The 17,329-nt window shown below is 42.9% G+C and overlaps 3 protein-coding genes across 5 annotated transcripts; 2 read left to right on the top strand and 1 right to left on the bottom strand.

Moving 5' to 3' along the window:
* Positions 1 to 227: 227 nt before the first annotated feature.
* Positions 228 to 4,236, bottom strand: rwdd2b (RWD domain containing 2B). Its single transcript, XM_062385490.1, has 5 exons — positions 4,082 to 4,236; positions 3,384 to 3,635; positions 3,233 to 3,300; positions 1,263 to 1,628; positions 228 to 1,157 (listed from the first exon to the last, which is right to left on the bottom strand). Exons 2-5 carry the CDS (start codon positions 3,597 to 3,599, stop codon positions 905 to 907), a joined length of 903 nt encoding a protein of 300 aa, XP_062241474.1. The 5' UTR covers positions 3,600 to 3,635; positions 4,082 to 4,236; the 3' UTR covers positions 228 to 904.
* Positions 4,237 to 4,266: 30 nt separating this feature from the next.
* On the top strand, positions 4,267 to 10,831 carry usp16 (ubiquitin specific peptidase 16). Of its 3 annotated transcripts, none has more exons than XM_062385486.1 (18): positions 4,267 to 4,507; positions 4,680 to 4,747; positions 4,849 to 5,051; positions 5,135 to 5,238; positions 6,045 to 6,157; positions 6,243 to 6,469; positions 6,557 to 6,652; positions 6,753 to 6,883; positions 6,986 to 7,073; positions 7,486 to 7,567; positions 7,677 to 7,768; positions 7,854 to 7,907; positions 7,987 to 8,160; positions 8,251 to 8,962; positions 9,149 to 9,243; positions 9,372 to 9,458; positions 9,552 to 9,699; positions 9,783 to 10,831. In XM_062385486.1, exons 2-18 carry the CDS (start codon positions 4,687 to 4,689, stop codon positions 9,902 to 9,904), a joined length of 2,589 nt encoding a protein of 862 aa, XP_062241470.1. In that variant the 5' UTR covers positions 4,267 to 4,507; positions 4,680 to 4,686; the 3' UTR covers positions 9,905 to 10,831. The 3 variants fall into 3 exon arrangements, with proteins under 3 accessions (XP_062241470.1, XP_062241472.1, XP_062241469.1); XM_062385488.1 differs by having other exon boundaries at positions 4,269 to 4,507; positions 8,254 to 8,962; positions 9,780 to 10,831; XM_062385485.1 differs by having other exon boundaries at positions 4,269 to 4,507; positions 9,780 to 10,831.
* Positions 10,832 to 10,936: 105 nt separating this feature from the next.
* LOC133951499 (transcription regulator protein BACH1-like) lies at positions 10,937 to 16,103 on the top strand. Its single transcript, XM_062385489.1, has 5 exons — positions 10,937 to 11,050; positions 12,455 to 12,712; positions 13,288 to 14,454; positions 14,535 to 14,741; positions 14,942 to 16,103. Exons 2-5 carry the CDS (start codon positions 12,473 to 12,475, stop codon positions 15,320 to 15,322), a joined length of 1,995 nt encoding a protein of 664 aa, XP_062241473.1. The 5' UTR covers positions 10,937 to 11,050; positions 12,455 to 12,472; the 3' UTR covers positions 15,323 to 16,103.
* Positions 16,104 to 17,329: the final 1,226 nt, after the last annotated feature.

Below are 17,329 nucleotides of genomic sequence, written 5' to 3'. Positions count from 1 at the left end.
TTCATACTTTCCAATTTTGGTAATATAATGCTGCCATCTGCTGGCAAATGTACACCAAGCAAGTTTGCAAGTAAATCGAATTAAATACCTGTAACATTTTTTAAATAAAAAGACTCTACATACAGGACAAGTCATACTGAAAAGTACGATATGCCTATTTCAATAGTTTGCCTAATTAATCTGTAACAAATGTACATCAAACCCCAGAGAAAAAAAAAGACATAAAAGTCAATATGGATTATTTATTTCTATTTCAGTCTTAAGGGTTTATCAATAAGAGTCATGTTCAATACCCAGATTTTTTTAATTGCTTGAGTGTAATCCACAACTCTGCACAATTCATCAGATAATCATTCCAAGAAAATTGGAGAAAGTCTTTCCGCGGTTGTTTTATCTATAATTCATAAGAAGAAAGAAAATCAACAGATTTCATAAACAGATACCAAGGATATTGTTGACTATGTTGTCCAATTATGAATGCGGTATCAGACCTGAAAATCCTGTTATAGCCTGGTAGCAATACACAGTGGTGCCATTTGAGGGGAGAAACACCTGGGGCAAGATGTGATCTGTGGCACATATGAGTATTAAAATTGCAAATTGAACTGAGGTCCTTGAGAAAATGCTCAGGTAAACATCTTTTTAATACTTATTTTTGAAAAATATGCCTATTAGTTGCAAAGAGCAAGAGCTGTGTGTCTCAGGGTTGCAGAGATGTTGTTTCTGTCTTTTATTCCAATGAGGTCCCCGGTGGAACAGCTGAGCAACTCTCCATAAAAAAGGTGGCTCGTTCATTTCAGTTTATCAGCCACATGTGACCACAGGCTCACGATTGCATTTGTGAGCATGTAACACACATAAAACTAAACGACCACTTGCAAATGCAAGGCTCCAAGTTTGACCCCTACCTCCCTTCAATGCCAAAATATATCTGAAAGACGTCACAACAGCCTTTCTCGCTTAAGAACTGGTAGAGTTGCCCGAGGTCCATGTGATTCCCTCGGTTCCCATGGGGGTCGAACATGGCCTCTTCAAAGCCTGTGAATTTGCGCAAGGATTCCACACTTTCCACTGTCCTGCTGTCCTTGCACTGACGATCAAGAGGAATATCCTCCCTGTGTCGAATCATGATCTTCTTCCATGTGAGAACCTTCACTCTAAATTGAAGAGGGGGGGGGGGATTAGAGAAAGTATAGACCTCACACCTCAGCAAAGCTTCTGGCTGCAACATCAGCTGCTAAAAATAACCTCAGTGAAGTTACCTGGACCAGAACTCCTCGCAGGTCGACTGAAGCCCCTCCACACACACAACTCCAGGCTTCCCGGGCATGCTGAACCCTGACAGGCCGAGCTCCTTGGACCACTCCAGGATGTTCTTCCTCTTCGTCTTGTTGTAGATGTGGTGGCTGTAGATCCACAGTCGGGTGAACACTTCCTCCGCCCGGGGAGACGCTTCTTGCTTTGGGACCGGTGCTGCTGTTAAACTCTTGCTTATGAAGAGCTGCAGGTTGTCTTTCACCCAGTCCACCGCAGAGAGCACACACACTTCCCCCAGGCAGTTTTCCACGAGGTGTGCGTTGAGCGCTGTGTGGAGCTGCGTCTGCTGGGCCCGACTGAGACCAGCACACCTACAGCACAAGTCAAAACTGCTTTAAGAAGAATTCAGGCAAAATCCTATCCTCAAGACCAAACAACTCTAATGGAGGAAAATAACATCTGTAGTACGAAACAACACAAAATAAACTAATTAAAATAAATGACTGAATTCTCAGTGAAAATGTTTCTTAAAAGCAAATCACAAGCGACAGTTTTCTTTTACTGCTGCTGCAGTGTTTTGCATTGTGATAAATGAATCATCTGCCCGCTCCAGCATTTCTTCTCAAGACCACGACTTCACTCATTTTTACTGTGACAACGTGATGGGGTTGTTTGTCTCAGTTATGGGCCGCCTGATTGAAGCGGACAGCAGACGATCCTGCGATTTATCCTCCAAGGCTACTGTTGTCATTGATAGAGGTTGATATATCCTTTAGCAGCTTTTCAATGGGTTTGTTCCAAAACATGTGAGGCAAATCGGTGGCACATTCGGCAGCTATCTTTACTTCCAATGAGGCCATAACAGCTGAAAATGACCTATAATCACTTTCCTCTGCACAGGTTGTTGCTCATCTATGTCATTTTAAATCATTTCGTCTCCACATTAACCTACAGCAATGGAACAGTTGTCCTTGACTTCTTTTTGTGAGCAAGTAGAGATTTATTCATACACCACATTTTTTTAACTAGAGTGAATCAATAATTTGCATATTTAAATGCATAAAAACACTGTTTATTCTATTCTGAGAGATTTAAATCCTTAAATATAAAAACAGAGATGTGAGGATCGGAGGAGCTGAGAAGTAGAAGGAGGTGATCATGTATCTTGAGGGCAGGAACATGCAGTGCCTTGTGTGTACTGAACAGGATATTCTCAATTCTAAATCTTTCAGCATGCTCAAGTAGGGATTCAAGAACAAGGGTCGACCCACTTTTTTCTAGTTAGTAGACCGGCAGCTTGATCAACCCCTGGGGGACTTTACACTGCGGGGGAGCCGAGGATGACACATGATTGTCGATACAAACCAGGTGAAAGATGTGGCGCTTCCTCAGACAGAACAACAAAATGAAAACGTGCTTGCTTGTGTTTTCTCACACTGAGATTTGCTTGTACTAACTTGACATTTCAAAACACCTGACACATTCTTCTGTTCTTTATTTTATTCTATTGCACTGATTTCGATCTTTCCAGTGCAATTCATATGGTTATGGTCCTTTGCTATGGTGGACTTGGATTGACTGCATGTTAATCTTTCTCTCAGCATGTACACATTCAACTAGCTTAAGCACATCACTATAGATGTGTTGACCACCTGAATTTGTGTGCACAATTGTTATTTGTGTCTTTGGCTGTGTCATTACTTTTTTGTTAATTGTTCTTATACTCCATTTATAATATATTATTTGAATCTGTATTTATTCTGTACTTGGGCTGCTGCAATACCTGAATACTGCCCCTGGGGATCAATTCAGGTAAAGGATTATACAATTTGATAATATTTCATAAAAACACATCTTATCTTGTTGTTTTGTAAGACTCAGCTTTAAAATGTGAAATATAGATAATTATTGCAACCTCAGCAGATTAGTCATTTAAGAGATAGTATGTGAAGAACACTGGATGAAGTCTACTTACCGGACTGTTATCTCTGGTAACACACTGGGATACTCAAATGGATAAGCACAGGACAGAATGACGTCTGTCTAAATGGAGCAAGAAGAAAATTATTATATTTCAGGGCAGAGATGAATCACAGTGACATCCCATGACAGTCTGGTTAGGTTACCATGGCCGTGTTTGCAGTGTCCAATCTCTGCTTGATGAGAAACTGGGGTCTGTGGGGACCAGGGGGGCTGTGTGCTGAGGCCGACCCCTCCACAAAGTCCCTGAGCTCAGCCACCGCCAGCTGGTCAGTGAGCTCCAGCTCCTCCACGGTGGGGAACATGCTGGTCAGCAGCTCGATCTCCGCGAGCTGAGCCTCAGCCCACTCCACGTTGGGCATGTTGATGGAGGCGAGCTGGAGCGACGACCTCCACTGCTACAACACAGTGAGAAAAATAAAGCAATCAGACACGTTTTCTGCCCACAGTTAGGGATGTTGTTCTCAAGTGAACAACAAGCTGCATGCCATTGAACTAGTAAACAAACTAATACATACAAACAAACTAGTAAATGCTAGAAAACAAAGTAATGCTAATAAACAAACTAATAAATGCTAGTAACCAAACTAATGCTAATAAACAAACTAATAAATGCTAGTAACCAAACTAATGCTAATAAACAAACCAATAAATGCTAGCAAACAAACCAAAGCATGCAAATAATTTAATAAATGCTAGCAACCAAACCAATGCTAACAAACAAACTCCTTAATGTTATCAAACAAACTAAAAGATGCTAACACACTAGAAAATGCTAGCAAACAAACTAATACATTCTAGATAACAAACTAATGCATGCAAACATAAAACAATACATGCTTACAAAAGACAGAAGACAATGGAAGATATTTAAATAAGTTGTGTTTACAAATAAACCAGATTTAAATTTGACAGCTGTTCTGCTACGTCCACGTTACACTAAGCTAGTCCTAGTATACTTGTTTCCACTCGGACCCGAACGACGCACACCGGAAACGCCGCATACCCGAGCGGTAAAAACGGTGGCACCGTCCGGCTTCCGTTGTCTCTGCATGTGTCAGCTGGGATTTTTTCTGCCGGTGAATCTGTGGAAGGAGATTTTTTTTTGTTTGTGTGTCACTGTTAAAAAACGCTGCAGATTAAGTTCCCTCGCATTAAATCGATTTAATCGACGAACCCGATCGAAGTTATGTTCGTGTCGGTGATTCCATCGTCGCAAAGTTAACCGGAACCGGTGGATCGTGGAGGTTTAGCGGCTCCGGTTGTGACAGTGAGTTGACTGGTCCGTGGTGCTGGTCACTGGGGGTGGTTCATGGTTTAATTGTCTTTATTGTGTACTGGGAAACAGAAACTGGTGCTAAAGCATGATTACAGTCTGGTTAGCCTACGCTAGCATTAGCTGCTGTGACTGATGTGTGTGTGATTCGCTTTTTTTATTGAAGGTGAAAAATGGGAAAGAAACGGGCGAAGGACAAAAGCCCCAGAGAGGATGAGGAGATCGACCTGACGGGTAAACAAACCAACAACCTCCTGGTGTTAGGACGACATGGAACAGGGCCCAGGCTGAACTTTCCTCTCATCCTGTTGTTCTTCATCTATTGTTTTGTCCAGGGCCAAACTGCAGGCACATCAAGAAAGGAACAGACCAGACTCTCCTCAAGAAGCTGACGGGCAGCTCGGACTGGACCAGCTGCCAGGATTGTAAGCACGATGAAAACAAAGAGAACTCTGACACCAACCAGGCGCAGCAGGAGGAGGAGGAGGAGGAGAGTGGAGGAGCAGCCGTGTGGATGTGTCTGAAATGCGGCCACAGAGTGAGTTCCTTCAACCGATTCCCTCTTCAGATGTTTTACCTTCTTTTTTTTACCTCAACTACCATGATCCTCTTCTCCACCAGGGCTGCGGGCGCCACTCTGAGAACCAGCACGCCATCAAACACTACGAGACTCCGCGGTCAGAACCCCATTGCCTGGTGGTCAGCATGGACAACTGGAGTGTGTGGTGAGTGTGATGCTTGGATTCATGGGGGGGGACACACACACAGGGGCTTCAGGAAGTATTCATCACTTCTTACACACGTTATTATGATGCAGAAGGAATCGTGAATGGATTGAACTGATCTTGTCCCTGTATTCTCAATAACACAAAATCTATTGTCAGAAGTTTGGAAAAATAATAATAAATGGCCTTTGATTCAGTACTTAGTATTTGTAGAAGCCTCTTTTCTATCAGGAAATACAGCATTAAGATGTTTTTGCCTTCATCTTCAGGTCTCTACACAGATGTTCTGCAGGGTTTACATCCGGGATTCGGTCAAACAGGACAGTCAGAGACTTGCTTTGGATCAGTAAAATGCTGACAGGTTAACTCTAGATTAGGTTTTCTTCAAGAACCCCTTCAGTGTCTGTCTCCCCTGTCCCTACAACTAAAGACACCCTCCATGGCATGATGCTGCCACCACCATGCCTCTCAGCAGGGATTGTATTACCTGGGTGTTGAGCAATCTGTCAAAATTACAAGTAGCCTCTCTCCAGAGAAGTTCTGAAGCTCTGTGAGATTTACTGGTTCTGAGTCATCTCCCTGAAAATTTCCCCACACAAATACTTAAATGACCCATAATGACAAACAATCCTATTTTCATAATGTGTGTTGGAATTAAATCTTGTTTAATCTGCAACACTAAAATCTGCAACACGATCAATGGTCCACAAAGTGCAGTTATCTGATTTACTTCCTCAAACCACTGGACATTGTGTTTGAACTTGAAAACTACAAGCTTATTTTTTCATGTGTTGTCGACCCTGCAGGTGTTATATATGTGACGATGAGGTGCAGTACTCCAGAACTGGGCATCTGTCTCAGCTGGTGACCAGCCTACAAAAGCAAAGTTCTGCAGAACCCATAAAGAGACCACAGAAGAGTGAGTATCACCGAGAAGTTTATTATCACTCTTGATTTTTCTTTTATTAAAATGTGTTATTTAATGTCCACTTTTTGTTATTTAGGAGTGAAAGAGGAAGAGGTCTTGATGGAAGTGCAGCCGCAGACAGACACTGTAACAGTGATGGAAAGTGAGGACGCAGAGAACATAGAAAACAAGCAGCAGCAAAAGAAAAACACCAAGAAAGAGAGTGTTGTGAAAAAGCCCAGCCCACCTGAAGACCAAGGTGGTGTTCCAGTGAAGGGCCTGAGCAACCTGGGAAATACCTGCTTCTTTAACGCTGTCATTCAGGTAGAACTCGGCCGCCATCATTGCTTTAAAGTGAGAGAGGTTTTAAACTGTGGGGTCATTGTTAACTTCTGTCATTGTCTTTTGCAGAGTCTCTCTCAAACACTGCTCTTAAGACAGACGCTCAACAAACTGCCAGAAGAGAAAATGAGTCTGGACATTAAACCTGTTGCCCCCTCAGACCTGGTGTGTTGCTGTTATCCTTCAAATGTTAAAAACAGTAGCTGTATCCTTCCTGATATACAGCCGTTGATCATTAAAGCCTTGTTTTTTATTCTGGTTGCAGGAGCCTGTCACGGTGCAGTTGGCTCAGCCAGGATCCCTGACTCTGGCTATGTGTGGACTACTTAATGAGATCCAGGAATCCAAGAAGGGGGTGGTGACACCACAGGAGCTGTTCACTCAAGTTTGTAAAAGGTGAGCGGGACGACGGATTGAGGTGGAACTCGTTGTGAGATTGTGCGTCTTCCTGTCGTCACTGCATCAGGTGTCATTCATCATCTTGTCCGTTTCCTGCAGGGCTCCCAGATTCAGAGGGTTTCAGCAGCAAGACAGCCAGGAGCTGCTGCGCTACCTTCTAGACGGGATGCGTGCTGAGGAGCATAAAGTACAGTATATACGTCCAGTTTAGAGCATATATCACATAGGATATACACTTAAAATACTCTATAGCGGTCCATGTGGCTATTTGTTAAATGGAAGTGTGTTGATTTGACATTGGAACAGTACGGCTGTGAAAATACATCTGTTATTCTAGCTCATCGACAGCAATTTAATCAAACTTTACACAAATTTAGGGCATTTAATTATTCATGAAATGCAGAGATTTGTTGCCAGATACATTTTCCTCATTGAAAGATGTTAAAGATTCAGCTCCCCCCACCGATAGTTTGTGTGATTTTCACAACTTGAGGATTTATCAGTGTAAAGAGGCTTAGAACTGATGATATTCTGTGAAAATGTGAAATCAAATTAGTTTTTTATAATTTACATCTAAACGTTTTTGTTTGTCTCTGCAGAGAGTTAGCACAGGGATCGTGGAGGCTTTGAAACAATCCAAGAAAAGCACAGATGATGAGCAGCTGAAAACATTAGTAAAGGGTAAGTCACTGGGATTTAAAATAAACATATTGTTAAGTAGGAAACGTGTGTATCCCTCCATAGTATGTCTTGGTTCACCTAATAATTAAATGTGGCGTTCTGATTTCAGAGTACGAGAAAAATGGGTTTCCAAAAAACTTTGTCGACCAAGTTTTTGGTGGGGAATTGACCAGCACAATAATGTGTCAGCAGTGTAAAACGGTTTGTACTGTTGATAAACCTGTTTAAGATAACTGGTCAGTGTTGTGTCAGTGTGAAGCTTAACAGCCACTTCTTGCACTTGCAGGTTTCTGTAGTGACCGAAATGTTTTTGGATCTTTCTCTTCCCATTTCTGACGAGGTAAGACCCTCAATAGTCGGTGTGTTGCTCATTATATGCAAGTTAAATGCATGTTGCTCATTATGAATGCATTCTTCAGGCAAATAAAAAGAAGAGCCTGAAAAAAGCCTTTCAAAAGACCACTGAGCCGATCCCAGATGACAGAATCAGCCCTGCTCTGACCAACGGGGACGATGACAATGACGTTACCAGCGGGGGTGCGAGCAAGTACCAGCAGAAGAAGGCCAAGAAGCAGGCCAAGAAGCAATCTAAGGTACGTCAGTGGATCGGCACGAATGGATCTGGCCTTCACTCGAGGAAACATCGTGCAGAATGAACTAACTAGCCTTGTTTTTGATTACAGCAGCAGAAGAGGCAGCAGAAGTTTGAGGACAGAGTCACCTTGGATCATCTCACACCTCCGAGCTTTTCAGAGAGCGACCAGATGGATCCTTCTCCGAGCACAGAGGACGGGGAAACTGTTGTCACTGAGATACATATGGAAGAAGATGCAGAAGAAGAACCAGCCCCCCCGAGTGACGCTACTCAAATCCCTGCCACTGACGTGGGTGCACAGGACCAGGACACAGTCCAGGCTGAGAAAGAAGAGAAAGAAGAAAAAGAAGAGGAGGGCGAAGATTCAGAAACCGACTCATCTGCTAATTCATCCGTCAGCAACCGGTTTGAAGTCCTGTCGAAGAACCAGGAATCAGAGGACGGCGTCTTGGATGACGGCAACACATCTGACGTGGCGCCGGAGGCAGAGGAAGATACACAGCTGGTGGATGACATGGAGAAAGTCACCCTGGATGAGGCCTTCATACAGGACTCGGATGCTGCGGATCAAAGCACAGAGGCTGAAGATGAGCCAGAGGAAGAGAGAGAGTACACTGTCGTGAACCAGGACCCGGAGCTGGCCTTCCACACGCTGGCTTCCAGAACGTCCCCCGAGAAGATGGCCTGCTCGGTGGAGTCCTGCCTGTTCCAGTTCACTGAGGTGGAAACCCTCACGGAGAACAACAGCCTGTTGTGTGTCACCTGCACCAAACAGCGGGGGAACAAAAACAAAGCTGCAGGTGTGTGGAATTTCTCTCATGAACACTTTTGACCTGTTGTTTGACCTGCTTTTATCTCCTCGTGTAAACTCATGAACTCTACATCTGTGGATGTGGGGCAGTACACTGTCACCAATCCACTCTTTTTCTCCCTTTTGCATTTCAAGATGAATAACAATGTTTTTTCTTTGTTTGTGCTTTGTTAAGGATCCAAGAACAATGTCTACACCGACGCCTTGAAGCAAATGCTGATCTCTTCTCCCCCTCCAGTACTTACCCTTCACATGAAGAGATTTAAACAGGTAAACATATGACGGGTGAAGAAAAATGCTTACAGCTTGGATTCACTTGTTATTATAGTTTAATTTAGTCTTTTGTAATGTACTGAATCATGTATTTGTGCAATATTTAACCACTTGTTTTCTTATAGAGTGGACACGGTATTAGTAAGGTGAACCGACACGTCCAATTCCCCCTGATACTGGATTTGGCTTCTTTCTGTGTGGAGAAATGCAAGGTAAATATCCCAATTAATGGCTTTTATCACACATATAATAACTGTATCGTTGTTTTATTTCCGGGCACTAACAAAAACTTTGTCTCCACGCAGAACGTGACGGAAGGAGAGACTCGGATTCTGTATAGTTTATTCGGCATCGTAGAACACAGTGGAACAATGAGGGGCGGGCATTACACAGGCTACGTGAAAGTACGACCCGAGGGCCCTAAACCCACATCCAACGGACACGCATCAGATGGTAGGCATGACCACAAACAGACAAACAATTTGCATCGTGGTGTTTTTTAAACATCTGTTCACTAACTTGTTGCTTTAAAGCAGGAGATGTGGAGCCAGCCAAAGGATCCTGGTTCTATGTCAGCGACACGAGCGTTCAGCCTGCGAGCGAGAACAAAGTCCAGAGTTGCCAAGCCTACCTCCTCTTCTACGAAAGGATCCTCTGATCGCACGTGCCTCTCTACTCAGGAAATTCAAACCAGCCAATGTTGCTGCTGCTGCTGCTGCTCCAGCTCCAGTTTCTCCAGCTCACCGATAGAACGGTTCTGGTTCCAGAAGTAAAAGAATCCCATTTCATTTTCTGAATACAGTCTGATTATGAGCCATAGTATTGAAACCATCCAGTGGAGAGCTACCACAGGCTATGGGCCCCTAACACTGTGACAATAACGTGATAAGCTCCTGTATAAGGCCTCAAGTGAGTAGGATAGTACCCGCTTTTTAAAAGAAAACATGTTTTATTTGTAATATCATGAAGAAATACTTAAATACCCACAATCCTCAGGTGGAATAGCGACGTCCCCGATTTTAGGAGCAAGCTGCTGCCCTGAAAATGTAAACACAAAAGGGCAATGGATTCTGGGATGTGTAGTTTATTTACCCAAACCATCCTTGTACCTTTTTTGGTTTTTCAATAATTTTATTTTGGTCAGAATGAAATATTTTTATGGTCCCGATTCAATTCCAGACTTAAACCTCCTTTTAAATACAGATTTTTCTGAATTGGGAAATTTACTGCTGGAACCAGAACCGCTCTTGAAAAGGTGTTCGTTGTATTTTTTGCTCTCGACTTGTCAAAGACTCAAACGGGGCTGTGACAAGATCAAACTGACTCTAAACATTTTGGACACGTGTTGACATTTTTTCATCCCCGGCAATGTCGTACGCTGCTCCGGGAATCGAACTGTTTCTCACATCGACGGGTGAAAAACAAGGACAATAACTCACATGCAAGTGGAGACGGACTCTGAACAGATATTGGGATTTGAATTTCAGGAAGTAGGAGAAGGATTCGTCAAAGCAAAATATTTATATGTCTCCTTTTTTTAAATGAAAATACATCAACATCATGTAATTAAAAGCTAACAAATGAGGCACGTGTCTTTCTTTGTGCTGTGACTGAATATAAATATTGTTGTGATAGTATAATTTGAAATATTGTGGCCCATCTGAGGCCTGTGGCAGTGAGCATGCGCAGTGAGTGCAACGCTTCCTGGTCCGGGCTGTCACATGACCAGGGGAACGTTCGGGTTCCGGATGATCATCCCCACGCTCTTCTAACAAGTGGCAGTAACGTCCCGCTGCAATGACAGGTCAGTCAAACTTTAGCCCTTTTTTAAACTTTCACCTCCATGAAGTTTGTTGTTTTGTTAATTGTTGTTTACTTCTACGCGATAACAGGAAGCTCGCGTGGCGTGCTCGTGAAGCTAATGGTCCGGCCTGGCTAAAGCTTCCCCCCGCTCGGATTTAAAACTCAGCAAAATATGACCGGAATCATCTTTAATAGCATATTTCAATGTGCTGGGTTACAAACGTCGTTCTTTACTGTCTCATTACGCAACGTCACGCTGCTCCGCCAGGCCCCAGCTGAGCTTATCATGACTCAGCGATTTAAACTTGCTGCCCAAGTTAGAAATGAAACTCGTCCAGGCTCCGGTGACTCATCAGTTGTAAAGTGCTGATGCTAATTGTCTGTTATTAACGTGATTCCTGAACTAGTGTTAAAGTTTTTAAGTAGTTTAATGTATCACAGTTTTTTTACCTAATAAAGATAACTGCAACGTTTTCATTAGCTTCCCTCTCACGTGACCCGCTGACACAAACATGCTGAGTTAGTAGATTTTTAGTCCTAATATTTGAAGTATTAGTATTAATAGTTTTAAAACTCATTTTTTTCTAAAGCTTCAATGTGATGTGACCCACTGACTCCAATCTAAGGCCAAGTTGTATTGTTACCCTACTTTACACCGGACACACAAATGTTTCTATTTGATTTCAGTGCATCTGCTATCTCATTTGAATATTAATATTTAAAAAATCAGATTTCCTTTTTCTTTTTTTTCCTATCATGAAACCAAGGAACTCAAATTCATATCCAATATTATTGGTATGGACAAACAGGACATACCTCTTTTAATTGGATTTTTGTGTGTCCTTTATTTAATATGAATAAACAGGTAACAAAAACACACAAACATATGTATTCATTATATCTTTGTGTTTTCTTAATGCTGAATTGTTATATTACATTATATAGTTGTAATGGTATTATAATAATCAAGTAAATGTAAGTTTCTATTTGAATATTCCTACATCAAACCTTTTGTGTTTTTTGAAACATTAGTATAAGAAGCACAAGAAAGAGGTGTGTCCGGTGTATCTAGGGTAATAACACAATACAGTATTGTTTTTGAGTTAAAGTGATTGATAAAAATATGCTTTCTTAAATATTTATGTTCATATATAGTGTCGGATGCACTCAAATACTTTTTATAAAGGGTCGTAAAAAATACATTTCACTGATTCTTCAAATATCTTGTCTTTACAAAACGTCAGTCTTTAGCCTGAAAGTATAGTTATTTTCATAGAAGAATAAAAAGAGAGATCTCAGGTTTTTATCAAGTTAATCACAATTGTTTGCAGATTATTTTTGACTAACTTCAGACATAGTTTACATTGTGGTTTTATTCTGACTGTTGGTGTATTTTCTGAACCAGGCTGAGCTTGTAGGAACCATGTCGCTCCCAGCCCCTCGCATGTCAGCCTTCACGTTTCAGTCGGCCGTGCACAGCGCCCACGTGCTCCGGTGTCTGAACGACCAGCGGCAGCAGGACGTCCTGTGCGACGTGACGGTGGTGGTGGGGGACCGGAGTTTTCGGGCCCACTGCTCCGTCCTGGCCTCCTGCAGTGAATACTTTCACAGCCGGGTCGCCAGCGTCATCAGACCGAACGCCATCATCACCTTGCCGGAAGAGGTCAGTGGAAAAAGAAACCACACTGCAGAAAAGTTGTTGGGCGTCTGTGCTTGTAATCTTTGTTACTTACAGTTTCAGAGAAACGTGTCGAGATCAGTTCCTCTTTCTCAAATGTGTAAGTCATCTGAGGGAGTGGGAAACAAGGCTGTTCTGCACTTGACAGGACTTTCCCACGAAACCAATACATTTTAGCAGAATATCAATAATGTGCTTTTATCACCTTAGGTTCTCCTTGTCTATAGCTTAAATGTGTCGATTTACATTTAACAAGCTATAATATCTATAAATTAGTACATGCAAGAGCAGCCACCAAACACCCCTTACCCCTTGCACTTACAAAAAAACATAACAATTTAGGCAACAACAATTTTGTATATTTGTCAGAGAATAATTCAGTTTATTACAGCGAGTTGTTTATTACATACTGGAGTTAATGTGTTGAAAAGTTATTAACTCTTAATGTATGTGCTGTTTTAGGGGACGTAGGTAACTGCCCTGTTGATGTGTAATTGTTTTGCTACTTGCATGGTTTTATTATGGCTTAAAATATGTTGTCGTACATCTTCTGTCCACAGGTGACGGTGGAGGGGTTTGAACCGTTGCTTCAATTCGCCTACACATCCAAGCTGCTCTTCACCAAAGAAAACATTCACGCTATTCACAGCAGTGCTGAGTTTTTAGGCTTTCAAGACTTGGAATCTTCGTGCTTTGATTTCATCATCCCAAAGTTTTCGGGAGGCAGAAGGAGCTCAGAGGAGGTCCGCCAGAGAGCCTGCTGTCGGAGCCGGAATCCGAGCGCCGGTTTGGGCTCCAGTGTCGAGAGCAGCCAACCAAAATCATCTGCACCTCAAAGCTCGGTGCCATCGGCGGGAGATGAACAAGCCATCTGCCCATCCCAGTGTCCTCAGCCAGCGCAGAGCCAGACGAATGACGGGGAAGAAAACTTCTGTCTGGAGAACTGCGGGCCCCAAATGGCCCCCTTAACTCTGGAGTTGACCGCAAGTGGAGTGTGCCCCATGTTGTCTTTGCCCTGCCCGGACTCCGACAAAGCAGATCCTCCGTCTCAGTTTTGCGAAAGGGATATTTTAGAGATAGGAGACGTGTGTAATCAAAGTGAGTTCAGCTTGGCAGACTGTGGCTTGCCCTGTGACCTGTCGACCCCCGGGGACGTGAACCCGCCAGAGCTCATCGAGCCGGCAGGCGGGCACGTTAAACAGACGGTCGAGACGCTTGGCGCTGAAACCAACTGTGACCCCGGTTCGTGTCCAGTCAACACATCAGGGGCAGGAAACTGCAGTGAGTTATTAGAGCAGAGCGCGGCTGGCCTCGGACAGAGGAGGACAGGTGATCTCTCAGACCCGGCACTGGCTGCTTTAAGCCCCGAGGTGGGATGTGGGCAGAGGAGCAGTGTGGAGAGGGAGGTGGCTGAACATCTGGCAAAAGGATTTTGGTCTGACCTATGCCCTTCTCAAGGTCAACCCCTCCCCCTGGATCCCTTGGACCAAAACAATTTAGCCAAAGCATCAGACTTTCATTGGCTTAAGCAGCTGGACTTTAACTCCAGTGCAGGAGACTGCCCTTTCCTCAGGGACCTTGGGACAGGTGATGACCTCGCTCCACGCACCGACACGTTGTCCCAGACAGAGGAGAGCCCATGCATGTCCTCCTCGATCAACTCTGGGGACGACTCGGACCTGGACACGGATGGAGACACTGAGGCCAACAAGAAAAGAGCTGCAGAGGTCGTTGGAAAACTAGTGTTTTATGGTGATAGTTATAGATAATTTGTCAAATTAATGTAGCTTAACCCTGTTCTCCACAGATTCAGCTCCCGTTCCCAGTGGAGCAGATCTCAGCGCTGAGCCGGAGTGCCTTCCAGCAGCTTCTGAGAAACTATCAGCTGACTCCCGATCAGCTGGAGTTTGTCCATGACGTCCGTCGCCGAAGCAAAAACCGCGTGGCTGCCCAGCGCTGCCGAAAACGAAAACTAGACAGCATTCAACATCTAGAATGTGAAATCAAACGATTAGTAAGTTACCTTCGATGTGTCCTGTGTCTGCAACATATGACTGAACTCAGTGTCTCTAAAGCTCTACATAATTTGTGACCTTTATTGACCTCTAGTGGTGAACCTTTCATTTGACATGGTAGTTTAAAGTTTCAATTTGTTTGTGCAAAACAAAAGAAGTTGAGGAAGCGACTGCTACTTCATTGTCGCCCTCTCCACAGAAAAGTGAGAAAGAGCTGCTGCTGCAGGAGCAAACCGAGCTGGAGCAGAACCTGGAGGAGATGCATCAGAGTCTGTGCGGCTTGTGTAAAAGTGTGGAGTCGGGTTCCGATCCGGAACACCTGCAGATCCTTGCCAAGCTCTCCTCGCCGGACTTCACCGTCCCCTCCCCGAGCCACCTGGTCAAAGCTGAGGAGTCGCACATCACTATCGAAATGGTAAGTTGTTCTGCGGAGTGTGACCCAGAGGCGACGCCTGCAGACTCGGTTCAGAGGGCTTCACCAGAGGCTGGCCCTCTTCCTGAGGAGGCCGGTTCTCCTCAGAGCGCCTCTGCTCCTGCATCTTATGTCAACGCTTGTCTGGACATGAACAGCAGCTTGTAATTGGACTCAAATTCATCTGTTGAACATTGAGTATATACTGTTATCCTCTACTGGGAAAAGACACACGTTTCCTGTGTATTTCACAGGAGTATTTTTCGACATGCATAAATGTCACGGTTCCTTTGCTGTATTTCTAATATGCATTTCACACAGAACCCGGTGTTTGTCACCATTTCAAAGGTGCGGACAATTTTCAGGTAGTTCCCAAGATGTTGCAAATTAGCAGGACTAATTAACTAAGTTTCTCAGGGACACACATTACCTGACTGTGTTTTGATTGCTGAAATACTTCTGTTTGCACACCCCACCCTCCTACACACCCACACAGACTCACAGTGTTCGATGCCGAGACGTTTCTTTTATTCCCGGTCAAGTGTTCTGTCGTTATAAGTTTAAAACATACAGTTTTATTCAACCGATAGATATGCAAAGCACTCGCACTAACTTTTGTTCAAAGAAACAGTATCACTAACATAATATGCACAGTTTAAAGAATATTACTGTCAGCTTACTCCAGTTTTCGTGGAGTGGTTGCAGTGTGACTGAAAGTTTTGTAACAGAACATTAGTTATAGTATTTGATGCAAATATGTGCCTTATGCAATATGCAGTAGTTTAATATAAATAAAGAAAGGTGACCTTTGTTAGTTCTTGTCTCAAGGACTGTTGCACATTAACCCAGAGCCTGCTTTCTCTTATGTCTACTTCTGCCTGCATGTCCAGTATTTTTAAATAAATGCTTTCACAGTTTACACTTTGAAATAAACAGCATTTTGTTACCATTCAGCGTTTTATTTCTGCTAACGAGACATACCACTCAAACCAGGTGAAGTGCCACACGTTGGCCAGTAGATGTCAGTGCGACTCTACCTCATCAGCTCCTTTCACTCTTAATTGATTGAATAGATTGTTAAAAAAAATTTCCTTTGGCTCTTTGTTGAGAAATATTCATGGAAGATTCATTATTTAAGTTGTTTAAACTTGAGTCATGAAAGATGAAGATGGACAAATACAAATACAAAAGTGATTGAAGTTTGGACTGAGCTCTAAATGAGGAACTAGAAGCTGTTTCAGAATTACAATTATATTCTAATATTCTAATTCTAGTCTAATAGTCAAAAACTCAACAGTTGCACATCGATTAGGCAGTTTTACTATAGTTTTATAGATTAGGTCATAGAACTAAATTAGGGCTGAAATATTAGGATAACTTAGATGAGGGTTATAAAAGACCTAAGACCCTGAAACCCTGAAGAACCTGTTGCCCAGCAGTGCAGGTGTAGCTGTAAGAAGCAAAATGCTTTGTGCTCCAGACTCACAGATGTAAATCAGTGAGAAGCCTAATTGATTCTGGCTTTGATGTCATTTGAATAAACCTTTATGAGTAACCTGCAGCATCGTTGCTTCAGAAGCAGAGGATGTGACTAATGACGAATTTACGAATCTGCACATTCAGGTTTAGCGAGATGGAGATTGAGCACGAAGCAGCCGCTCTTCAGTCGTCATCAAACCATCGTGTGTATTAACCTTACGCTGTCAGTCAAGGAAAGAACAGGACCTGAGAAAGTGACTCTATCACAGTTATTGTTTAAGAGATACAAGTTAGCGGTTTAGGTTGGACGTTCGTGGTAAATGCAAATAAAATACACAATAATATCTGATGTTCCTATCTGACAAAACCCTCGTCAGTTTGAAAAAGTATTCTCATTCTGTTTAAAGGGTTTCTTTAAGTTATTTTTCGAGACAAATGTTGCTGCTTAATCTTGTAAACAACTGAGATATTTGAAGAGCACTGTTTATTCATCAAATCCAACATGGTGGCAATCACTATCTGATAATTATTATTTAACTAAGCATTATTTGCAGTGTTCTACTGATGACTAAATCAAAACTGGGATGAATTTTAACCAACAAGTTTTAAAGAGAACAAAACATTTGAGTGAAATATCCCCTTCAAAGTTCAACAAACTAGTTTATCAAGATGTTTTTATCAGTGGATATAAATGTC

The sequence above is a fragment of the Platichthys flesus genome, chromosome 4, assembly GCF_949316205.1.
Source record: "Platichthys flesus chromosome 4, fPlaFle2.1, whole genome shotgun sequence".
Lineage (NCBI taxonomy): Eukaryota > Metazoa > Chordata > Actinopteri > Pleuronectiformes > Pleuronectidae > Platichthys > Platichthys flesus.
This window is presented reverse-complemented; position numbering and strand designations above follow the sequence as displayed.

Coding starts and splice junctions, on each gene's coding strand:
- LOC133951499 (XM_062385489.1), top strand. CDS start 12,473: ATGTCGCTCCCAGCCCCTCGCATGTCAGCCTTCACGTTTCAGTCGGCC. Junction 12,713..13,287: donor TCATCACCTTGCCGGAAGAG/GTCAGTGGAAAA, acceptor TTCTGTCCACAG/GTGACGGTGGAGGGGTTTGA. Junction 14,455..14,534: donor ACAAGAAAAGAGCTGCAGAG/GTCGTTGGAAAA, acceptor TGTTCTCCACAG/ATTCAGCTCCCGTTCCCAGT.
- rwdd2b (XM_062385490.1), bottom strand. CDS start 3,599: ATGCCCAACGTGGAGTGGGCTGAGGCTCAGCTCGCGGAGATCGAGCTG. Junction 3,301..3,383: donor ACACTGCAAACACGGCCATG/GTAACCTAACCA, acceptor TGCTCCATTTAG/ACAGACGTCATTCTGTCCTG. Junction 1,158..1,262: donor TGCGAGGAGTTCTGGTCCAG/GTAACTTCACTG, acceptor TCTTCAATTTAG/AGTGAAGGTTCTCACATGGA.
- usp16 (XM_062385485.1), top strand. CDS start 4,687: ATGGGAAAGAAACGGGCGAAGGACAAAAGCCCCAGAGAGGATGAGGAG. Junction 4,748..4,848: donor TGAGGAGATCGACCTGACGG/GTAAACAAACCA, acceptor TGTTTTGTCCAG/GGCCAAACTGCAGGCACATC. Junction 6,884..6,985: donor TTCACTCAAGTTTGTAAAAG/GTGAGCGGGACG, acceptor CGTTTCCTGCAG/GGCTCCCAGATTCAGAGGGT.